The sequence below is a fragment of the Tenrec ecaudatus genome, chromosome 5 (assembly GCF_050624435.1).
Source record: "Tenrec ecaudatus isolate mTenEca1 chromosome 5, mTenEca1.hap1, whole genome shotgun sequence".
NCBI classification, from domain to species: Eukaryota; Metazoa; Chordata; class Mammalia; order Afrosoricida; family Tenrecidae; genus Tenrec; species Tenrec ecaudatus.
In genome coordinates, this window is record NC_134534.1 from 185,838,013 (window position 1) to 185,855,180 (window position 17,168).

Genomic DNA, 17,168 nt, shown 5'->3' on the forward strand with positions numbered 1-17,168 from the left:
TCTGGCCCCTTGCCCTGAAGCCACCCATTGCGGAAATACAACCACAGGGCCTCATTGGACGCTCTAATGAAACCGAGCCCTCCCTCCCCTCGCTGTCCACAACCTCACCTGGCCCTGGGCCCAAGGTCCCTTGAGACTGTCAAAGACGGGGAGCCCTGGCGAGGCAGGAAGCGAAGTATTCCTTCTGCCCCCCCCCCCACTCTCTCACTGTCACTCTCTCAGAAGGGTCACCTACCTCAGCATACCGAATTTCATGTAATGTTCAAACTCAAACAAATTATATGTCAAATCTGGAGCTCGCCATGCAAGCCCGAGCCGCTAATCTGCCCTAGCCCTTGTGGTCGGGAGCTTTGGGGGAAAGGAAAGAACTTTAACACCAGCCTCCACAACAGTTCAGTTCTGAAACCATCACCATATTTTGGGCCGCTCATAGGGAAATGGCCAGGGAAGGGGGACACGTGCAACCACTTACTCAGATTTGTTGAGGGCCAGACTGGTCCAATACGCTTCGATGGGAGCGCTCACCACAGCGTCAAAGAGAACTTCTTGTATCAATTCTTTATCACCTGAGGGGCGGGGGGGGGGGGGGAAAGCACAGTTGAAGAGACAGGTTTGGCTGAACTCCCAAAAGGGGGCGAGAAGCCCTCTGCGGAACCACGGGCCTGCTCTGCAGGTTCCTTTCTCACAAGAGGCTACATCGCTGTATGCGTTAAGCTCACAAGAGCCGGACACAGGAGACACAGTTCTGATACCTGCATGTTAGCAACACGGGGCCCTCGAGATACTTGGAAGATGTGGCGGGGACCTGAGGGGCTTGGGTGCCACACACTTCACGTTTCTGCCTTCTCTCCCCATCGAGGGGCTCATGGGTTGGCTTTGGATATGAGACCCCTAAGCTCAGATTCTTCTTTCAATGTCTGCGAGTGAGGCTAAGAGACAATCTAATGGTTTATTTGGTTGGTTCACTGAAGCATAGACTTCCAGATGGCCTAGATTAGACCAACTTGAAGTACCGGACTACCTTGGTACACTGCAGATGAAGAAGGCATCCAAAAGCATAGGGAAATTGGTAGGTTGGAATGGATCTATCAGAATATCCACCATAGACCCAAAAAGGGGGTGTCCTGAGAACATGCCCTTTACCACAACATAAGGAACAAGTTTGTGAAGTGGGCCCCAGCATCTCTTAAGACTCCTGTAATTGCTATTTTATATGCACCCGGATTAACAGTGGGAACTTCCCTAAGCGAACTCCGACATCTGCCCACATTGGGGCTGATTGGTCCCCATGATGGCAGAGGGCAGGTGTCAGTACTGAATCAACAGAGACAAGGTGGACGTGGTTTTAATAGACAACAGGGTTTCCATAGTAATCAAAGCACCTGTCTCATGTGGAATTATGGCATTGGCTGCTTAGCCACGGTGTCCCCAGGAATGAAATAGATGGGAACCCTACTAAATATTTATGTAATCTATACAGGGGGAAGAATGATAGATCAGATGAACAGCAGAATAGACAGTCACGATCGCTCAATCAGTTCCCAGACCAGAGCCAGTTTACAGACCCACTATCCCTTGAATGAGGGGTAGGCCGGGTCCCTTTGAAGGAGGACCCTGCTACATCACCGAAGGTCTATACTGTTAGTCTTTCTTCTAGCCTTCCCCAAAGGGACCTGCGGCCTTTCACAAGAGTGACTGTTCATTGGGGAAAAGGAAATAATCAAACTTTTCAGGGGTTACTGGACATTGGCTCAGAACTGACACTAATTCCACGAGACCCAAAGTATTTTGAAGGCCCACCAGTCAGAGTTGGGGCTTATGGAGGCCCCATCAAGATGGGGAAGGCAAATCCACATACAAATTCATATCCAGAGTCTATTCCAGTAAGAACAAAACACTGCCCCCTCCATGATGGAAATGGTCCTATGTAATCAACCTGCCACCAAGTTGCTGGTTGATCTTCCTGAGGAATGGACCCATATCTTGGACTTAATGTTGGTTTCTGCTGCTGGCAAATGGGGCACTCAGCAGTGGCAGTGGCCAAGTCAGCGTTGGTGAGTGGGAGTCCATGTTGCTGTGTGCATGCATAACCTCCATCCCTGCCGCCATGTCCACTTTGTTCATGTGCCCATTGGGCGATAGCAGGGGTGGCAGAGGAAAGAGGAAGATCAGTCTCCACAGTGCGTGTCATCTTATCCACTTGCTTATTAAAGTCCTTCTCTTCAGAGGTAATCCTTTGGTGAATGTTCACATGAGATACAATTACCTTTACTTTCTTGGCCCATTCAGAGAGGTCTATCCACATACCTCTTCCCCACACCTCCTTGTCACCAATCTTCCAATCATGGTCCTTCCAATTCCCTGACCATCCAGCCAAGCCCTTAGCCACAGCCCATGAATCAGTATAGTCTCACATCTGTCCATTTTTCCTTATATGCAAACTGAACGGCCAGGTGCACTGTTCGAAGTTCCGCCCATTGGGAAGATTTCCCTTTACCACTGTCCTTTAGGGAGATCCCAAAAAGGGGCTGTAGTGCTGCTGCTGTCCACTTATGAGTGGCACCTGCATATCGTGCAGAGCCATCCGTAAACCAAGCATGACTTTTTTGGTCTTCAGTTAAAGTATGGTAAGGACTCCCCAGGAGGCCATAGGTGCAGACTGGGAAAAAGAAGGTAATGTGACAGGAGTGGAGACTGTGGGCATTTGGACCACTTCTTCATGCAGCTTACTTGTCCCTTCAGCTCCTGCTTTGGGCTGATCTTGTACATACCACTTCCATTTAACAACGGAGTGTTGCTGCGCACGTCCAACTTTATGATTCTGTGGGTCAGACAATACCCAGTTCATGATGGGTAGGTCAGGCCTCATGGTGACTTGGTGGCCCATGGTGAGGCGTTCAGTCTCCACCAAGGCCCAGTACCAGGCCAACAGCTGTTTTCAAAGGAGGAGGAGTTGTGAAAGTGTATTGTTGCCCCTGCCCGCTGAAGGCAAACTGCTTCTGGTGGTCCTTCGAGACTGGTATTGAGAAGAAGGCATTGGCCAGACCAATAGCTGCATACCAAATCCTAAGAGAAGTATTAATTTGCCAACATGCTGACCCCTGGGGGTCAGGTGACCAGTACACAAGCAAGTGTTCCCTCAAAGGGTTGCCCTTGTCAGCCCACATGTCTTCTATGGAAACCTGCGATGATCTCCAGGGGCCTTGATCTTGGTCCAGTGTAAGGAGAGCAAGAGATATGGTAACTTAATGACTAGTGGAACTTCGTCATTGGAAGTCTGCCCACTTGATTATTTTCCTCTCTGAGAGGCAGGTTCCGTCTCTCTCCACAGCAGCTGCCAGCAGTGTCCGTGGAAGAGGCCCGGGGGTGAGTGCCGGAGGAGAGGCACTGTGGGCGGACCCTGCCCATCACTTTGCAGAGGGGGCTACCCCTGTGTGCATCAGATAGGACAGTTCTCCCTCTCGCTGGGGTTCAAGAAGACAAAGGAGCTTTGCTGCGTGAGAGCTGGAAACAGCGTAACTGGTCGTCAGCAGGACCTCGGAGACAGTGCTGTGTGTAGGTAGCTAATAGAACTCTACATACTGATTCAACGAGATGCATTAGCGCTCAGAGATCACAACAAAGAATCTTAATACTACTACGAGTGAAATTACAAGCTGTAGAATAATACATACAATGTGATGCCCTATCTGAAGGGGCTTCAAAAAAATTCCCGGAAAATCCCCAGGGACCCTCTGTAGGGTCCCTCCCCTGTCGACGAGCAAACATCCACGAACCCACAGTTCACTTGACAAAGCAGTGCACCATGTGGCTTATGGGAACCCACGCATGCATGCATAGAACAAAGGGCGTGGAAGTGATGGACGAATTCTGGGTGGTCATTCTATCTGGGTGGGAATGGAGCCAGGCAGGGACACCCAGGTTCTTCAACATGATCTTCAATGCCCTGTCCTTTTAAACTGTCCCTGAAGCAAACTTGGCAAAACATTAAGATATGACAAAGTCAAGTGGTGAGCATAGGGTGTTCTTATCTCCATTCTTCTGCTCTGTAGCTGTGTAATGGAAACAAATCCAAGCAGGTGAAAGGGATGGGTCTGTGTGAGGTGCACCCTCCCAGGACCCAGCCCCAGTGGGAGCCATCCCGAGAGGATGAGTGGCCGGGGAGCTTCCCTGTGAGGTGGATCCAACCCAGGACAGTGAGGTTGGTAGGGCTGCCGCTGTACTCCACGTGGCTTCATGCATGACTTCTTCAACATGATTCAACAGGACATTTTTTAGAGCAGGGACGGAGAGGAGACAAGAGCTCGATTTTCAGGAACCTCCCCCTCTGCCCAAACTGTAGCTAATGGAAGGGACTTGTGTGGCATGTGGGAGAGGAGGCACCAGTCCGAGGAGAGGCAGCAGGTCAGAGCGGCGTTTCCATCTGTGAGGCGACCAGGACTGCTTGAGGGAGAAGACCAGCATCTCGCCCTGACTCAAATGCACCGCCATTGAGGGGGACTCCGAGACCACCCCTATAGGACAAGGTGGAACTGCGCCGCGGGCTTCCCGAGCTGGAACTACCGTCTTGGGTAGAAAGCCTCAGCTTTTGCTCGTGGAGTGGCTGCTGACTTGCAGCGAGTCACCAAAGCATAACCCAGTATGCCCCAGGCTCTTTAGTCGGGCTAACCATTTGTCACACAAGGGAGCCAGGTGAGAGGGCATTGACCCCGCCTCCCAGGGGCAGCATTCCGCACCTGTTCCATTCCATAGTTGGGGAGGGGACTGATTCCAATGCAAAGGCTTAAACTGGGGTGGGAGGTTCTGTGTGACTCTGGGTGAGCCATATTCTTTCTCTTGTTCCTATAGGAAGCAGGGGTTTGGCTGGATTTCATGGAACTTATGGTTTCTGCCAAAAGCAAAGATTTCCTTGAAAGCTGAGGCAAAATAGGGTCTGCATTCACTGTTCCCACCCCGCAGCCCCATGGCCATGGCACACTCAAGAGGTACCCGGAAGCAGACTCACATTGGAGTAGAGGCTCTTTGCCTTTGAGGTAGAGCTTCATTGCTTCAAGTTGAGACAGATGGCGGTGTTCGGGGTGTAGGTCAGTGTTGCAGTAGGACCTAAGAGCATGACAGGGCCCAAACAAGAGCAGGTCAGTCGTGGGGACATCACCTTCATTCTCCTTGGAGCCCGGAGAACTGGGCGAGGGAGCTCAAACAATAGGCAATCACAGGCGGTGACCGCGGCGACCAGTGCTGATGACAGATTGCTTAACTCTTACCATTCATCTGCCAAGGATACATCGGGATGTTCTAGGTCGTGGAGGCCTGGGGATCAAGCAGAAGAGAAGACTGAGAATGTGCTGCCCATGTGCGGCAATCACCCTGCCCCCACCCCACCCCCCAGCCCCAACCTCCCTTGTGCTTCTAGCCCTCCAGAACAGGCTATGGAGTGGGTTAAGGGTAGACAGCAACTCAAACGGTTCTGCCTGGGAATGGGCACTGTGCCCAAAGAAAATGAGCTTTCTTCTTGGGCAGAATTCTCGCCCCGTGTCTACCATTCTCACCCTCCATGCCACCTGCCTGGCTGTGTATCCCAGGAATGCCTTCACGACTCAACGGGAAAAGTCACACCAGAACTAGGAGCAAAGCCTAGCAGAGGGCAGGCATAATGACTCAGAGCCAATCGAAAGCAAAAGCCACTGCTGTCACGGCCACGTCAACGCCCAGCAGCCCCTGAGGAGGGGTGGAGGGGCCCTGGCGAGTTTCCGTGACTGTGCTCGTCTGCAGGAGGAGAGAGCCCTGTCTTTCTTTTGCAGGTAGCAGTAGTCCAACGTGCAAACACGATGGCAAAGGGCTCCGGGGCGCCGGTCACCTGCCACCAACAGCGTGCCAGGCCCCCGACACCAGTGTGTCCTCGAGAAGGTGATTTAGCTTTTCTAAACGCCTGTTGCTTTGTGTGCAAACAGGAATCATGCCAGCCCCTAACTGGTGAGTGGCTGGGAGGAGGCAACAAGGGACTCCATGCTCCGAAGTGGGCGCTGCCCCGCACGGATCGCTAATTGACCCAGGACACAGTGAAAAGGGGTGTGGGCCTGCACAGGGAGTCAGGAGAAACAGGAGCTTGAAGAGAACTGGGGAGTTTTCTACCGTGCTCCCGGCCTCCCGGCTTCCGTGAACCTACCCTCTTTCCCTTACATTTCCTTCTAGCTGGACCCTAGCAGGCCAACAACAGCGAGGACCCCAACAACGGCGACAGTGCTCACAGTCTGTGTCAGGCCCAGAACTCCCCAGTGGCTCCCTATGGCTGCAGGTGCCCCTCCAATGCCACTGTAGAGGACAGTGAGTCAGCCGACCTACGTTTATTTTACAAGAATCGAGCATGAGTGAGACTTGGTATCATCATCACAGTTCACCCAAGTAGACGTATCCCGGTTCACAGCTCCTCTTCGAGTTATATTACCATGAGATCTGAAACAATGCCTAATTCACAGACGAAATGAAGGGTAAATGGTGTAATGGCTGGTCCTGAGTAAAATCAATCTATCCATCCATTCATCCACTTATCCTTTCCTCCATCCCTCAAGCCCAACCCTCTCCCTTCCTGCCTTTCCTTCTCCCTCCCTCCTTCCATTCCGTGAATTTACAGAGAATCTAATAGGTGCCAGATATTATACTGGACCCTGAGAAAATAGCAATGGGCAGAAGGAAAGTTACTGTCATTGTAGGACTTCATAGAGTAGAAAGAGCATATAGATGGATGGTGTGTGATAGGAAGGAAAGGGAAGGCGAAGAGACGAGAAAGTGTTTCATATTTAAATATGGTGGTGAGGAACAGCAGGACCTGGAGAGAGTCACGTGAGACCTGGGAGAGCGGGGCTCAAGGCAGAGGGCAGCGCAAAGGAAAGGTGCTGGGCTGCGCCGTTCTGAACACCGTGTCAGAGAAGCTCAGTGCATCTGTGTTTCCAGGCTCAGCACATGCAGTGTTCATCTGCAGAGTCCTCTCTAAGTTTCACTTCTTGCATAATCAATTAAGTTCTGAAGGATAGACCTTTTGTATTGCTTCCTCTCAGAGTTCCTAGGAAGTCGAAGAGATTTAATTTTCTCTAATTCAATCCTAATTTGGGTTTTCTACGCACAATCATTTCCACTGGCATTTGATAATGCTGAGAATGCAAATTGCATAGGCTCTCATGTATCTTGAATGACCAGTATGCGTGGAGGTTGAGAGAGAACTACTTCATCTGGCAGAACTACAGCTCAATGCCTTCAACTGTACGCTCCACTACTTCTATGGTCTCCCTGTTTACCATTTCTCTAATATCTGGCATTGGCAAACACTGTGTAAGAGGTCTATATTCAGTATGGCAGCATTCCTGATGGAAGATCCAAGGGCCATCACATTCTCCAAGGTCAGAGTGGAACGACCATTAAGTAACAGCTCAGCTCGTATGGATGACACAGTCCTCTACTAGTTAGCCCATGGGAAACCGCTTTCTCGGGGGCTATTCATCTGCAAAGTTTGCAGGCTTGTAAGTCCCTCCCTTTACAGAAGACCATCAGAGAGGGGAGGATCTGACTTCATTTGTATAGACAAGACACTAGCCCTGGGAGAAGATTCAGAGCGATTTCTTACTTGGTGGTTACAGTTAGCTTTGAAAGTCTGTCTGTGAGACTCCTCAGTTATAAACATCCAAGCTAATGACTAAATGAATGATCCAAAGAAAATGTGTGTGGGTGTGTGGGGGGGTATGTGAGAGAGAGAGAGAGATAGAGATAGATAGATAGAGAGAGAGAGAGAGAAGAGAAGAGAAGAGAAGAGAAGAGAAGAGAAGAGAAGAGAAGAGAAGGGAAGGGAAGGGAAGGGAAGGGAAGGGAAGGGAGAAGGGAAGGGAAGGGAGAAGGGAAGGGAAGGGAGAAGGGAAGGGAAGGGAGAAGGGAAGGGAAGGGAGAAGGGAAGGGAAGGGAGAAGGGAAGGGAGAAGGGAAGGGAAGGGAGAAGGGAAGGGAAGGGAGAAGGGAAGGGAAGGGAGAAGGGAAGGGAAGGGAAGGGAGAAGGGAAGGGAAGGGAGAAGGGAAGGGAAGGGAGAAGGGAAGGGAGAAGGGAAGGGAGAAGGGAAGGGAGAAGGGAAGGGGGAAGGGAAGGGAAGGGAAGGGAGAAGGGAAGGGAAGGGAGCAGGGAAGGGAAGGGAAGGGAAGGGAGAAGGGAAGGGAAGGGAAGGGAGAAGGGAAGGGAAGGGAGAAGGGAAGGGAAGGGAAGGGAAGGGAGAAGGGAAGGGAAGGGAGAAGGGAAGGGAAGGGAGAAGGGAAGGGAAGGGAAGGGAAGGGAAGGGAGAAGGGAAGGGAAGGGAGAAGGGAAGGGAAGGGAGAAGGGAAGGGAAGGGAAGGGAAGGGAGGGAGAAGGGAAGGGAAGGGAGAAGGGAAGGGAAGGGAGAAGGGAAGGGAAGGGAAGGGAAGGGAAGGGAGAAGGGAAGGGAAGGGAAGGGAGAAGGGAAGGGAAGGGAAGGGAGAAGGGAAGGGAAGGGAGAAGGGAAGGGAAGGGAGAAGGGAAGGGAAGGGAGAAGGGAAGGGAAGGGAAGGGAAGGGAGAAGGGAAGGGAAGGGAGAAGGGAAGGGAAGGGAAGGGAGAAGGGAAGGGAAGGGAGAAGGGAAGGGAGAAGGGAAGGGAGAAGGGAAGGGAGGGAAGGGAGAAGGGAAGGGAAGGGAAGGGAGAAGGGAAGGGAAGGGAGAAGGGAAGGGAAGGGAAGGGAGAAGGGAAGGGAAGGGAAGGGAAGGGAGAAGGGAAGGGAAGGGAAGGGAAGGGAGAAGGGAAGGGAAGGGAGAAGGGAAGGGAAGGGAAGGGAAGGGAGAAGGGAAGGGAAGGGAGAAGGGAAGGGAAGGGAGAAGGGAAGGGAAGGGAAGGGAAGGGAAGGGAGAAGGGAAGGGAAGGGAAGGGAGAAGGGAAGGGAAGGGAGAAGGGAAGGGAAGGGAGAAGGGAAGGGAAGGAGAAGGGAAGGGAGAAGGGAAGGGAGAAGGGAAGGGAAGGGAAGGGAAGGGAGAAGGGAAGGGAAGGGAAGGAGAAGGGAAGGGAAGGGAGAAGGGAAGGGAAGGGAAGGGAGAAGGGAAGGGAAGGGAGAAGGGAAGGGAAGGGAGAAGGGAAGGGAAGGGAAGGCCAGGGCAGAGGAGGGCAGGCCCATGCAGCAAGGGTTGAGGGGCCCATTAATAACCTCTTTTCTTTTTCAGTTTTCTTTTTTTAAGTTTTATTGGCACTTCATCCCCATATCATACAATTCAATAGTTCAATCGTATCAAGAAGAGTTGTGCAATCTGTACCACAATCGACTTTAGAACATTTTCTTCTTCCTTGTACTCATTGAATAACCTCCTTTCTATTGCTCTGAATTGGAGCTGTTTCCTCAGCTTGATTTCAGATGGCTGGCGGCACATGACTTTGCTGTCTTTGTGGGCAGTGATGTGCACGGAGCCCATAAAGACAGAAAATCCTGTAAGATGCTTTGGTTTGCTTTAAAGATCTCTGTGATTACATTCTCTTAAGTATCTTGCCCAAGTGCTGCATGTTTTTCCTCTTGAATACCTAGAGGAAGAGAGCCCACACCACTAGCTTTGTGGTAGACACAATCTGGACTCCGCCCAGCTCATCATGAAATCCTCAACTCTCCTTTCCTCTCCTCTGGACCTCACAATCACTTAGGAGACAAAAACCATTATCTGTGAAACCAGGCATGACGAGTTAGCAGCAGACCACAGGACATCTATGGAGCTGGGGATCACAGGAACGGTCATGAGATGCTGTATCTCCAGACCCCGTGTGAGTGAGTCATGGGGAGGTCCAGCTTCTGAAAGTTACCACATTTCTCTGTCACCAGCTCAAACCAATTCATGTTTCACTGGTAATGGACCGTCCTGCTCTTGGCCATACCCTTGAGGACACTAAAAAGAGCCCGAGTCGGTCCAGCACCTCCCTCTGGAAACATACAAAATCTAACATCCAGCTTGAGCCACGGACTCACTGCTGGTCACTCGGGCCTCAAAGCCCTTCACCTGTCAGCTCCCGATCTCCCTTTCTGTGAGCCGGGATATGGGAAAAGTGACCCCTTTGGAGCCCAGTTCCCTCCTCTCCAGGACACTACCACCACCATCGAGCTACGGACTTGCTGGGAGATCAGAAAGGTAGTCCCTGTGGGTATGTAGCTGTAAAGTTTACTGGAAGGATACTATGTGTTGATTGGGAACTTGGGTGCTACTTAGTCGTTCTGATTAATGTCAACCATTCAAATGAACAAGGTCTCTTTAATCCACAGTAGCCAGGAGTCCAGGTCAAGTCTGTGGCTCATCTCCGTGGAAGCCTAGCCCCCATATGAGTGTGTGAGTTCTCTAGCCAACTTGTCTTGGTGTTTAGGTAAAAGAAGTGTGGTCTGTGCCACTCTGCAGAAGAAAAACAAAAGCTAAGCAGCAGCAGCAGGGTCTGTGAAGTGGACTCCCATGGCTAGCGATCCCGAGTGTCAGGACGGAACCGTGCTCCTCAGAGTGTGTGCAGCTGGTGTTTCAGAAGCAGCTCTCCAGCCTTTCCCTCCGAGGTGCATCGGGTCAGGAGGGAGCCACCAACCTCTTAATCAGCAGTCAAGCATGCTAACCACTTGCACTACCAGGAGCTGTTAATCCATAAAACTATAATGACAAGAAAACCACTACTAATCTGGGCTCCCACTGGTCTGAAAGTGGTAGGCAAGAGGGGTGACATCAGGTAGACAATTAGTCTGGACAAGCACCCTGGGAAAGGGATGGACAGAGTAGCAGGATGATCCCTTCACCCCCTAGCTAGCTCTAGAGCGTTCTCCTCCCACCTGGGGATCAGGCAGGCAAAGAAGGTGCCTTACCTTCTTCAATGGTCACGTTTCCACGGAAGAAGTATTTCCCATGGCCCCTGGAGAGCGCCACACCTAAACTGTGCAGAGAAAGAGAGCAGATCTTGAAATGCATGGCACTGACCGGGATAGACTTGTGGCTAACGTTTTTATTTTCCATTTTCACATTTCCATTTTGTGTTCTGTAAACATTTTTTTTCCCGGAAAGTTTAGTTTACTTTCAAAACCCCACTGATTATAGTTGGTGTGGCCTTTTCTTAGATTCAATCAGCTGCTTCAAAGTTATTTCTGACTGGAAATGCCAGCAACAACTGGCTGCTCTCGGTGTCTTTAAGAGGTGTGGCCAACTACGTGCCCTTCCAGCAAGCCCGGACTCCGAATCCCAGCTTGAGGGCCGTGCTCCCTGCTAGGCACTGCCATCTTCGACCTTCCACTCTAGCTTCTACCCAGAGATGGGTCTTTCTAGATCTCAGAGCCGGGGCTAGGGGAAAGGAAACCCTCTCAAGAGTAGGCAGGACAGCTTCCATTACCACTTGAGTGCTGCCACCTGATGGTGCTGAGCGCCTCTCCATCCACCCTCTCTCAGGTCTAGTAGACTTTTCAGACGCTTATCGTCTTGATTTAAGTTCCTCTCTGTTCTTGCTGGAAGTAGGAGACTACATCTTGGAACACAATCTTTCTGATTTGGCAAACCCAATTAGTGACCTGTGCTCCACTGATTCCGAATGGAATCCATGCACGACCCCGGGGCCCCATCTGACGCGGAGGCGAGCATTTCTACGAGCTAAATTGACAGCTGACACACACTCTTTTGAGCGCTCTGTGAGGCACTCATTCAGAAGCATGAAGCAACCTGAGTGAAATTGCTTCTTTTTTTTACAGAAAGGGTTAACAAGTAAAGTTGCTACAAGTGGGGATTTTCGCATGCCACAGAGGCCTCTAAGAGCCAGCAGTGGGGCCAAGTACTTCCGCAGGGTTGTTACAGAAAGAACTAACAGGACTTGAAGGTCAACAAGCACAGGAAGAGAGTTCTGAGAAATTAAAACAGAAGCACACGTCACGTGGGGATGGCTGTGCCACCTCTGTGCCTGAGGGCTTGTTCGGCATTTGGTCGTGGAGAGAAGAGTGGATGGAACTCACTGGGCAGCCCGGGAGATGGTTAAGGACCAAGGAACCCTGGGCATGCTCCACCGCCCTTGGCGGAAACTCCCAAAACTCGTCTGCTTGATACTGAGATGCAAAGCCATGGAAAACGAGTGAGTTCTCTGAGGCGAGCTTCCACCATCTCCCCCTTCTGGAAAAACACCAGCCACCTGGGAACAGCCCCTTCCTCCCTCTCTCCAGCCGTCGGGCAGGGCGTTTGGGCATCTGCAGATGGTGAGCTCTGCGAGCGAGCGCCAGCAAGTTTTGAACAAACACAACGGACGGGCCTGATGGGAGGCCCATGTGTGATGGTCAGCTCTACCTGAAAGGAGTGCCCTTGATGTCTGTGTAATAGTAGTCATTTGTCATCACCAAAACCCGTTTCTGGATCGAAAACAAAACAGTCGCAGAGAAAAGGAAACAAGGTTAGTTGCTGGGTGGAGTCTCCAGAAACAAACACAAGTAAACGGGCACATTACGATCAGGGTCACAGTACTACATGAATCTGGCTAGAGGTAAGTAAAGACAAGAGAAAAATGATCTCAGGGAAGATATTTGTTCCAGATTAGAACTCTCAAAGTTAATTGCTCACAGTGGCTTGTTTTAAATTAAGCGGCAAGAATGTTTTAGGGAAAAAAAACAAAAGAGATGTACCCCTTTGTCTACCGTCTTCTTCACCTCCATGGAAAACTTGCCGGTCTTCCGGTTCACCATGGCGTTCCTCAGCTAAACGGGAAGGAAACGTGGCGTTAGCTCCTCTCTGGGTGACTGCATAGGGTGCGGGCCCCTCAGTCCTAGCGTTGTGAGAGGATGGCACAAGGAGCAGGCTGGCTTCTGAGCCACAGAAACTCAAGCGCTTCCGCCTGCACCCTGCCCTCCGAGCTCTAAACTGGGTCTTCAGAAGCAGGAACCTCACAAGCTTTGCCAATGGGAGGAAGCCTAACAACAGCGCATGTTCGGCCCTTGGCTTCCACCTCAAGGGCGCACGGAGGCCTGGACAATTGCAGTTGCAGGAAAGGCCACGTGGTGTTGAGGAATCCCCGAGAATCAGAGAAGGGACCCTGAGCCACCCGCCAAAACGCTGGAAGAAAGAGCTTCTCAGGGGCCAAGCCTCGTTCTCAAAAAAAAGGCACTGATTTGTCACGGAGAAATCATTTTTCAAAACATAATCAAGTTAAAGACATTTTTCTGCACAGTAGTTTGAAAGAAAGAAGAAGAAAAGAAAACACACAAGGCCCACCATTTGGAAGGCAGCGATGAGCTTTCACAGCCTGATTCATCTTTGAGGGTGCCAATTAATGGACTTGCTGACGGGGCAGCGAACCGGGGTGAGCCCATATCTGATGTCTGCAGGTCGCATCCAGGAACAAGAGGCCGGCCTCGCCCCCTCGGCTGACCTGTTCTAATTACACGTGGCCCTTCCGTGAGTTCAGAAGGGGACAGCAGACACAGTGATGAGAGATGGGCCGTGCGGGCACCAACGGGAGGTGACAGGGGGCCATTGAATGGGATAGGAGCAACGGTGGACGTGCCGCAGCCTGTCGGAGAGGCTCTTTCCCAGACCCGAGCCTTCCTCCCCCTCCTTCCCCTGCGTGTCTCCTGTGTGGAGCCGGAGGGAGATCTGCCGATAGAAAACTGCAAGGTTTGCACCAAGACCTGACTTTGATTCGGGGCTGTCTAGATTTGGGTTCACATTCCCATCTTCTGTGAGCGAGAGCGAGGCAAAGCATAAGTTTAGCTGGAGGCATGTATGAAATAAAACATATATTTTACTCCAGATATTTTTTAACAACACATAATGGGCATTGCTGGAAATATTTTCCCATTTTAACTTTTGTGGTTTTGGATGGGGAGAGCTGGTCCTAATTAAGTCCACTTTCTAACTTTTAAGAACGGCTCGATTTATCTTGAGCATGGTTCTCATTTCTCTCTCTCCGGTGCCTGCCTAAAGCCATTTGGGACCTGCCCCTCTCACACTGCCCAGGCAGGGCCGAGATTAGCGAAGCCCCTCCATGCCACTGCCCCCCTCCCGAATCTCCCAGAAGCGTAACCTGTAGGGGGGTGGGACAGGCAGGAGGGCGCAAGCCAGGGCCCTTCATGCCTCCGGGGCACCACTGGGCAGATGGTCAGTCTAGCCTTTCCCTTCTGGGCAGAGAGGATCAAAATGAGTTACGACTTCCGGTGAGGCCAGGGAGCACTGTCATTAAAGACATGGACCCCTAAAACTACAAAGATAAAAAATAAATAAACAAACAAAGACATGGACCCAGGAGGCAGGACTGTACAAACACGGGCAAATACCTTCCCTGCTCTGTTTCTCAGTTCCCCCTTCTGCAAAATGGGTGCAACGGGCAAAGCCGCAGCAAGGCTCCGAGCAGCTCACGCTTAGAAGATGCGAGGCGTACCCTGCGTGCTCCAGATGAGTGACCCCAGCAGCAGCCCCGCCTCCTCTTCTTCATCAAGGTCCTCATCATCATCTTCACCCTTGCCGTTGCTAGGCTTCAGGCTCCATTCAAGAGCTTAAGGAATGAGGGTTCCACTTCTAGTTTGTTCAACATGTGCCCGGGCTGAAAACCCGAGTTTTTAATCCTTTGTGACGGAGTCACATAATCTTTGGCAAAGGAGGGGGGCACATTAAATGGGAGGGAAAGAGTCTCTTTGGCAATTAGTGCCGGCAAAACTGGACATTCTTTCTCAGAAGAATGAGATAGGACCCACGTCTTACACTGTATACAAAAATGAACTCAAGACGGATCCAAGGCCTAAACATAAAACCCAGAACTATAAAGATCATCAATGAAAAATAGGGATACACTGAAAATCCCCAAAGCATGGCATAAACACACTATCAAACATAACAAAACAAACAACAGGAGACAAATTAGATGACTTCGTAGCTATGTGACACTTATATCCATCAGAAATTTTCATTAAAAAAAGTAAAAAGGGAAGCCACACACTGGGGAAAAGTGTTCGCAATAGCTTATTGGGTAAGGTTCTCATCCCTAATATTTATAGAAAACTACATACCACGACAAGAAAAAGACAAATAATCCAGTTGACAAATGCTCAGAGGACATGATCAGACATGTCACTACAGAGTACATTCAGGTCTCCAACCAACATGTAAAGAAATGCTCACACTCATCACCCACTCAAGAGATGCAAATCAGAGCCACCAGGAGGCCCTGGTTCAGCCCCGCGGTGACACCTGGGAACTGGAGCGCGGCAAAAGCTTCCGTGGGTGTGGAGAGCCAACAGGCATCACGCATCAGTGGCGGAAGCCGTAGAGGTACCCGGCGGTGCCGCTGTACAAAAGGGAGAGGTGCTTCCGCAAAGGGTGGGGACTAGAAGTACCTTCTGACTCAGTCGCCCCTCTAGCTGGCATGCAGCCTATACAAGTGACAGCGGCGACACGTACAGGTATGTGCCCGCCCATGTTCTTGGCGGCCCTGTTCACAGGAGCAGAAAGATGCAAACAGCCTAGTGCCTGGCATGGAAGGACAGACAGACACACAGGGGATGCTAGGGAGTATTGAAGAATTACAGTGAATCTGTGGAAACACCTCATAAAAAGGATGCTCCTGGCTGACACACGTGGAGTGAAATAAGTCAATCATGCAAGGACAAATATTTCATGAGACCACTGTCATAAAGACGTCTCGGACACATTTACAGACTACAAGGAACATGTTCTGAGGACTTACCAGGGAGCTAGGGAAGAGAAGGAGGGGACGCCTGGGCTGGAGAGTAAGCACAGAGGAACGTGGCAGAAGGGAAGGTGATACACAAGAAAGGAAAGACTAGGGGAAACGGTGGACGCAGAAGAAGACACAAGGAGGGCTGCAAGAGTTACAGGCCACAAAGCCGGGCACAGTGCACGTGCTGTCCTGCAGGAATGGCACTCTGCAAGTAGCTGCTTGGGCAGGCACACTGGCTGAAGAGGTATAGAGGGCGAGAGAGTGTACACCCACAGACATACACATTCTGCATGACGGAGGATGCTTGTGCACGGGGATTTCCCTTGACTGCACACTGGATACCCACTTGCGGAAACACCCAGGAATGTGGTGGAGCACACGGGGGCTACGTTATGAAAGCTTCTTAGGCATAGCAGCACCCTGAGGGGACAAGGCACTGGGCCTGGGGGCTTGGGGCCAGAGTCTGGGGACACCAAAGCTAAGAGGCATAACATGGTCAAAACGATGATGCTCTACCTCTCTTTCAGCGAGTATGGACCAGGGTCCTAAAGTTCATGAGAAGCCATCAAAGGTAAACATCTTGGTGTCTCCTCCTCTGGGAGAAGGAAATGAGAATGATGAAAACCAAAAGTGACAAGACAAACATTAGTTCATGGTTGGAAACACTACATGGACATCAGTCTCCATAACTCCGAGACCAGAAGGACTAAATGGTGCCTAGTTTCTACCTCCAACTACTCTGGATGGGTCACAGCAGGAGCTCTTGGGTCGAGCGGGAGAACAATGTGGAATGGAGCTCATACTCAAAAGAGACCAGGCTTATTGGTGTGACAGAGGACCCCCAGACCACGGCCCCTCAACCCTCTTCAGTCCAGAACTGAACTCAGCCCAGTGTTAGAAAAGCCAATCCGTCAAGCCCCCAAGGTCAGAGGGCTGGGACAGGAGGCAGGATGCAAACAGATGACAGGAAGTTTGGGAGGAGGTGGTCTGACGGCGGCACACTAAAGGAGCTGAACTGGATGGGTTTGAACAGTTTCTGTTTGTGTGAATCTTGAGTGTACAATGGATGGCCCAGCTTAGGACACAACATTAAAAATATAGGTACGTTCTGCTGTGATAATCCACTATGACATTTTCTATTTTAGGCTACGTGGTTGTTTTCAGTGGTTGCTCGGGTCGCACAGAATGAACCTCATGACTCACTGTCCTCCGGTTTGAACACTGATGCTTTTAAGAGAGGTAACCCAGGGTATCAGTGACACAGACCAGCTGCCTGCCACCTCTCTCTGGCTCAATTTCATTCATTCTGTCAAAAGTCCTGAGCAAGGACTCCCAGAGCCCAGTGGTTCTGACGGGTGCTGTACAAACTGCTCACCAGTTCTCCGCTGGCTCTGATCATCCTGAGTACTGCGCCCAGGCCCTTACTGTACCCTATTGGCTGAGGAGTAGTCACTGGCTCTGGGGGAGGCTGCTAACCAA

At 51.0% G+C, this 17,168-nt stretch overlaps 1 protein-coding gene across 1 annotated transcript in view; it reads right to left on the reverse strand.

Annotated features, from left to right (window-relative positions):
• Positions 1-17,168, reverse strand: part of CACNA2D3 (calcium voltage-gated channel auxiliary subunit alpha2delta 3) — a 978,241-nt gene that overhangs the window by 176,436 nt on the left and 784,637 nt on the right. Inside the window, exons 19-24 of the mRNA XM_075550920.1 lie at positions 12,643-12,714; positions 12,311-12,372; positions 10,858-10,925; positions 5,265-5,310; positions 5,006-5,103; positions 473-566 (exon numbers count right to left, since the gene is read on the reverse strand). Of these exons, the coding sequence (XP_075407035.1) occupies positions 473-566; positions 5,006-5,103; positions 5,265-5,310; positions 10,858-10,925; positions 12,311-12,372; positions 12,643-12,714 (440 nt within the window). The remainder of the gene's footprint in view (positions 1-472; positions 567-5,005; positions 5,104-5,264; positions 5,311-10,857; positions 10,926-12,310; positions 12,373-12,642; positions 12,715-17,168) is intronic.